The sequence below is a fragment of the Pseudoliparis swirei genome, chromosome 18 (genome assembly GCF_029220125.1).
Source record: "Pseudoliparis swirei isolate HS2019 ecotype Mariana Trench chromosome 18, NWPU_hadal_v1, whole genome shotgun sequence".
Lineage (NCBI taxonomy): Eukaryota > Metazoa > Chordata > Actinopteri > Perciformes > Liparidae > Pseudoliparis > Pseudoliparis swirei.
The window spans coordinates 27,731,674-27,738,025 of record NC_079405.1 but is presented as its reverse complement, the minus strand read 5'-3'; the positions used below and the strand labels follow the sequence as shown (position 1 = coordinate 27,738,025).

General features: G+C 43.2%; 1 protein-coding gene across 1 annotated transcript; it reads right to left on the bottom strand.

The window, feature by feature from the left end:
* Nucleotides 1–450: 450 nt before the first annotated feature.
* Nucleotides 451–5,608, bottom strand: psmd6 (proteasome 26S subunit, non-ATPase 6). The gene is made up of 8 exons (XM_056437896.1): nucleotides 5,356–5,608; nucleotides 4,607–4,812; nucleotides 2,668–2,813; nucleotides 2,355–2,574; nucleotides 2,176–2,284; nucleotides 1,904–2,072; nucleotides 1,003–1,080; nucleotides 451–669 (listed from the first exon to the last, which is right to left on the bottom strand). Exons 1-8 carry the CDS (start codon nucleotides 5,498–5,500, stop codon nucleotides 573–575), a joined length of 1,170 nt encoding a protein of 389 aa, XP_056293871.1. The 5' UTR covers nucleotides 5,501–5,608; the 3' UTR covers nucleotides 451–572.
* Between the last annotated feature and the right edge of the window lie 744 nt (nucleotides 5,609–6,352).

The following is a 6,352-nucleotide window of genomic DNA, read 5'->3' as shown; positions in this document are numbered from 1 at the left end:
AGGCTCTACTGTACTAATTCATAACCATAATTTCATTGTTAAATAATGGTATTTCTTGAAAGTCAAAGTATAGTGTACTAGATTAAAATGCCATGAAGTTATGGTAAAGTATGCCAGATTATAAATTCATACTTTAGTGTCATAAGTCTGAGTAACGTGTGTAATATTGTCAGTTATAAAAACAACTGAGTCATCGTATATAATAAAATGAAAGTAGAGTTTAGTGTGCAATAGGGTCATAAAACTTTAAAGAAAAAAAGTGATAGTATGACACAAAAAAACGAATAAAATGACAAAGTATTTATTGAATGCCAAGAAATGTCAAACAAGCTGTAGAATCGTCTGTCAGAACCTCCTCGTCCCCCATTGGCTGACCGTCTCGGCATGGACAGCCAATGGGAGACAAGGAGCTGTATTTATAAAAAAAAGAAAAAACACCCTGGAGAAATGTAATGTCAACAGTTTAAACAAATTTTATTATATACACAATATAAGAGTCACTTTGTCAGACACATTACTGGTTCGGCTCGACCAATGAGAGCCCCTCTTGCGCAACAAGACGATTGCCACGGTTACATGTTGATGACCCTCGACAGCTTCTGCACTCGGTTCAGCAGCAGGTCGCCCTTCTTGATGGTTTCTTGGTATTGCCAGTTTTTGCTGTCGGGTCTAAGAAGAAGAAGAAGATGATTATGTGGAGAAGAAGAAGACGGAGGAGCAGGAAGAAGAAGACAGGAGGAGGAAGAAGAAGATTGTGTGAAGAAGAAGGAGAAGAAGAAGATTATGTGGAGAAGAAGAAGAAGATGGAGGAGGAAGAAGAAGATGGAGGAGGAGGAGGAGGAGGAAGAAGAAGATTGTGTTTAGAAGAAGAAGGAGGAGAAAAATAAGAAGATTGTGGAGAAGAAGAACAAGAAGAAGAAGAAGATTGTGTGGAGAAGGAGAAGACGGGATGAGATATTCTGTTGTTGCTCCGCCTCCGTTGAGGCTGGTGGCCGTGGTTACCTGTTGGTTTCCACGATCTCGTTCACTTTATCGATTTTGCAGTGGAGGCGTCCGGCGGCGATGAATCGGGAGAGTTCCCTGAGGAATAAAAAAAAAAATGGGGAAATTTAGCCAAATAAAACGTTTTTTTAAAGAATCTGTTGCCGTGGTTACACTCGTCTCGTCGTCCAGGCGGATCGGGACGCGTTCACTGTCCGGTCTGAAGCTCGGTGGGAACAGAACTCGCCGAGCCTCTGGGCAATAACTCCCACGTCACAGATTCACAACACGCTCGAAGGCGTCTCGTCTCGGCTGAGAGTCGATTCAACGAGTCGACCGATCACGCTTTCCTCTCTCAATGATTCCCCTCCATTTAATCTGTATCCATATGAATTATGGTCTGGAATACGCATCAACAGACAGAACACGGGTTCCCCCATTGTACAAATCCACAGGTCTTAACCATGTAGAAATACAGATATATATAGTATATATATAATAAATATATATATTTATAATATTTTATATTATATATATAATATACATCTATATATATAATATATATATTATATATATAATATACATCTATATTATATAATATATATATAATAAATGTATATATGCTGCAAACAGACATTTATACATCCAGGATTGTTCATAAACAAAAAATATTAATGTGTTTTGATGAGAGCGCTTCAATAAATAAATATCTTCTTTGATTTTCAGTTTCTCTGGTGGTCCCACACACGGAGGTCGTGGAATTGAGTTAACAGGGATTATTCACTGCATACTAAGGAGATCATTCTTAAAAAAGGCACATCTTCTTTTAACGGCACTTCGTTCCTTCAGCCCCCTCTGAACCCGAGAGCGTTCCAGCGAGGTCGTCTGCAGCGCCGTGCGAACGCGGTGGAAAGTCACTCACTGGTCGATGAACTCCGTGCTGACGCCGAAGGCCTCGGCCATGTAGCCCAAGGTGAGCGAGCGGTAGGACTCCAGCAGCTGGCTGTACGCCTGGATCCTCATCTCCCTCACGTAGTTGCGGTAGTGCGGCGCGAAGAGCCAGTCCTTCTTCATGTCCTGCTCCACCGTGGCTGTGGCAGAACACAAAGCGCCGCGTCATTATATCGAAGAGCAGAGCGACCAGATGATGATTTGACCTTTCTCAGGTCAGAAAAAGGGGAAACGCTTCCTCACCCAGAGACTGGAAGAAGACGGAGTAGCGGCACTCGTAGAGGGAGAAGAGATACTGGCGAACGGAAGGCAGGCCGTGCAGCACCTCCAGGATCTCGGCTCCCTTTATGACCTGGAAGAGGAGCGCGTTGAGGTCACGCCGCCGACGCCCGGCGCCGCGCGCCGTGACCTCGGCCGCCTACCTTTTCGCGGAGGTCGGGCCTCTTGAGGGCGATCATGCACACGTAGACGGTGTAGGTGACGAACGTCTTGTAGTCCATGAGCTCGTAGGAGGTGAAGGTGGAGACGGTGTCGAGGAAGAGCTCGGCGGCTTGCTTGAAGTCCCGGATGGCCACGCAGTACAGGCCCTGGTACACCTTCAGCCGGTTCCTCCGGTCCCAGTCGCCGCCCTCCTCGATAAGGCTGGATGGGGAAAGAGGTGAAGCGAGAGAGAGATGAGTACTTTAAAAGGTTATGAAGACCGGCGGTGGGGGAAAAAGATGCCGAAGCATTTGCCTCTTGGCTTTCTCCGAGTTGCGTGTGATGAGGTCGCTGTCCATGTAGAAGAGTCCGATCCTCAGCAGGTAGAAGACGATGTCGAGTCTGTGTCCCAACGCCACCGTCTTGTCGTAGGTCTTCCTGAAGGCTGTGAGGGCGCCCTCCTGTGGACACGCAAGGAAAGACAGGCAGACGGTCAATAAATCTGATACGGTTCAAATCTGTGAACACACACCAGAAACAGTTAATGTAAATACGTGCATCTCATCCATCCACAAAACACCAGTAAGAGGTTAACAGGGTTCTTACACACTTTGACCAGTGGATTTCCAGGACTTTTCCAAAACTTTAAACCAAATTTCCATGAACAAAATGAAATCTCGGTATAAACATGAAAAATTTAGAAAATGTTGCGTATTGAGAGCGTACGCCGGCTTATATTTTGAGCGTCTTTCTTTAAAAAACATATTAATTATTTCAAACTCGGCGTAAATGATGTGATTATAACAAATTTCCATGACTTTTCCAAAACTTTTATGATTTAAGTTTTTTCCAGACCTGGAAATGACCATTTTTAAATCTCATGACTTTTCCAGGTTTTCCATGACCGTACGAACCCTGGGTTAAATACTGTGTTAGACCGTGGTATAATGCGTGGTCGTGTTAGGAGGGGTGCACAGCAGCTCTAATAGCAGCAGCAGCGGGTTTGAGAAACAGGCTGACGAGCTGGAGAGCTTTGGAGAGAAAAAGGAAAAACACCAGTGAGCGACATGCGCTTTGGAGGCATAAAGATAGAAAGGTAAACAAGAGGGCAGCACCCAGCTGTTCTGTCTGGCACACCAACTTTGCACAGAGACATTCATATTAAAGGATTTAAGAAGATACATAAGAACAGAGGACGGCACACTGTTACACAACTAGTTCAACCAACATGTTTTTGTTTATTTTGCGTGTTCAAGCCATTATTTGACCTCTACCACGTGTACGGCTGAAGTCTTCTTCATCAGGCAGTAAAAAAACGTTAAATAAATACCCAAAATTATTGAGAACATGGCGTAAGCAGAGTTAATACTCATGTTGATTAATGCATTTCCATGACTTCAAACCAAACTTCCATGACCAAACATGATGTGAAATCTCGGTGTAAACATGAACGAGAGAAAATAGTTTGATTAAAAGAACAATTATTTATATAAATGTTTATTCTTTTCATCAAACTGTGGAAATGAACATATGAATATAACACATTTCCATGACTTTTCCAAACCTTTTGGGATTTAATTTTCTTCAAGGACTTTTCCAGGACTGAAAATAACTATTTTAAAATCCCATGACTTCTCCAGGTTTTCCCTGACCCTACGAACCCCGCTTAACGTTATTCGGTTATTGAATCAGTAACTTCTTTTAAAACCCATTTTTATAGAACAGCTTTTTATGCAGAACTTTGGTTCCCCTAATTTAGTTTGTCTGTTTGTAATTTATTTTTTAATTTATTTGGTATTTAATTTATTTATTTATTATTTTACATTTAATTTTTTACTTCAATATATACTTTTAAATGTAATATTGGTTTCTTGCTCTTCGACTTGTTTTGCTTTGACTCTGTGGAGCACTTTGTAAACATTGTTTTGAAAGGTGCTATATAAATATAGTTATTATTATTGACAAAGCAAACGCACTAAATGCACAGAGCATTGTGCTGAAAAGAAGAACAAGTGACACCGTATACACCTGTGTATGTTGCTCCTGTCGATATGTCCGTGACAGCCCGGCTGTGCAGGTGAGCATCGACGGTGCCAGGTGTAAACACCGTGCCTCTTTCGTAGGTCAGCACTGCATCGTGTCAAATACTTTAAAGCTGAAGCTGTAGTGACTTCATCATATCTGCCACGGGGTCGTCGGTCACACAGGAACCTGCACCCGCAGGCCGGGCCTCGCCGACATCACGTCCAGTCACCTTGTTTCCGATCCGGATCAGGTACTCGGCTTTGGCCATCATGGCGTCCCGTATCTCGCTCTCTCCCAGGCTCTTCTCGGCGTCCTCCAGCACGTCGTCCAGGCGCTTCAGCTCCTCCTCGTTGGTCTTCTTCATTTTGCTCAGCAGATCTCCGTCCAGCTGCCACTTCAGATCCTTGCACAGACCTTCGTAGTACGGAGCCATATCTGAAGCAGAAGGATCGGATAGTTCAGAGCTCAACATCACATCAACCACTGGGCGGAGAATTCACTTCAGGTGTGTTTGGTTTTCAGGATAGAGATTTACTTTTATTAAGTTTATACTCCAGAGTGGGTGGCGGTAATGCACCCGAGAGCTGTTTCCCAACCGCCATAAAAAGCAAGAGAAGAAGAAATCAACGACTAGCGAAGGGAGATTTTTTTGTTGACGTTTCCACAACACATGGCTGAGAAAATACTTTATAATATTCAATGTGACTTCTAAAAACTGAACATATTACCATTTTTTAAATGTGAGGATAAAAAATAAAAAAAGCCGGTGGCGTAACGTTCACCAAACAACTCAACGTCAGATTGTTTTTGTCGACTAACGTTAGCTGACGTCTGCTCGCAGCGTTAGCATAGCATGCTACTCGGGTTGAGGTGATTATTGGACACGTTGCACTTTGTTGGGGGGGCGACGAGACGATAACGGACATTTATTTCGGCACCGCGTTCCGACTTAAAGCTTCCGGCGCCGTGCTAACTCACTGTTAGCCGTGATCGCGTCCATTAGCTCCGTCTTCACGGCGGCGTCCTGCCGGTGCCCGTCCATCGTGAGCAGGAACTTCAGCTGCGCGATCCGCAGGTCGGGGTTCTTGGGCAGACCCTCCTCCTCCAGGTTTTCCAACGGCATTGTTTTGCTGGGCTCGAAACGGAAAGATTTGTTCTTTTTTCCGTTCTTTCTTTGTGCGGAAGGCAGCGATCAGCTAGCCCTTCGGTTCACGATGACTACGGAAAACACCGGACGGAGCTGCTTCCGCCCGAGTCGACGAGGGGAAGAAAGAGCGGAGAACCGACTGACATTTACGAAGCGAGTTTCCCTCGACCGCCCTCTGCTGGACACAAGTGGGAGCACACCCGCGTCCAAATTCAACTAAATGTTCGAGGCTATGTTTGCAAACAAGTTTCCAATAAATCGAATTACTTAAATGTATATTATGTATATTATGTTGTATGTGTGTATATTTACATATATATTTGATGTATATTATGTTATATATATATATATATACTATAATTGTATACATATAATATATATATTAATATATCCGCATGCGTCCACAGCTCAGAGAAATATAGGCCATGTTGTAACTAAAAACCAGTCCGAATGTCTGTTTCTTGAGGTATGCTGAGATTACATCATCCTCAATGGGATGAACAAGTAGAGAAGAATAGAGAGAATGTCAACACATTTAAAACAAACCAAAACAACAACAACAACAACAACAACAACCTCATTGTGTGCTATGAATGGGCTGCAGGATGGTATATATATATACACAATTTTTTCATAAAGGGTTTGAAATATGCCAAAGTAGTGAGTTTGACATTTGATCTAGAACACGTTTATACGATTATGAAATGACACAATGTGTTGTATTGACGTTTGGGAACTAACCCAGCATCCGGTAATAGTAGTAACTAATCGTCTGTAACATCTGTCTGAATCCACGTGTGAGTTCCTCACACATGTCTCTGTCTGGTG

Bases quoted from the DNA above. Each gene is read 5' to 3' on its own strand.
- psmd6 (XM_056437896.1), bottom strand. From the start codon at position 5,500: ATGCCGTTGGAAAACCTGGAGGAGGAGGGTCTGCCCAAGAACCCCGAC. The intron at 2,575-2,667 runs GCAAATGCTTCG...TTCCCCATCCAG, and splicing joins AACTCGGAGAAAGCCAAGAG to CCTTATCGAGGAGGGCGGCG. The intron at 670-1,002 runs GTAACCACGGCC...TCTTCTTCTTAG, and splicing joins GAGATCGTGGAAACCAACAG to ACCCGACAGCAAAAACTGGC.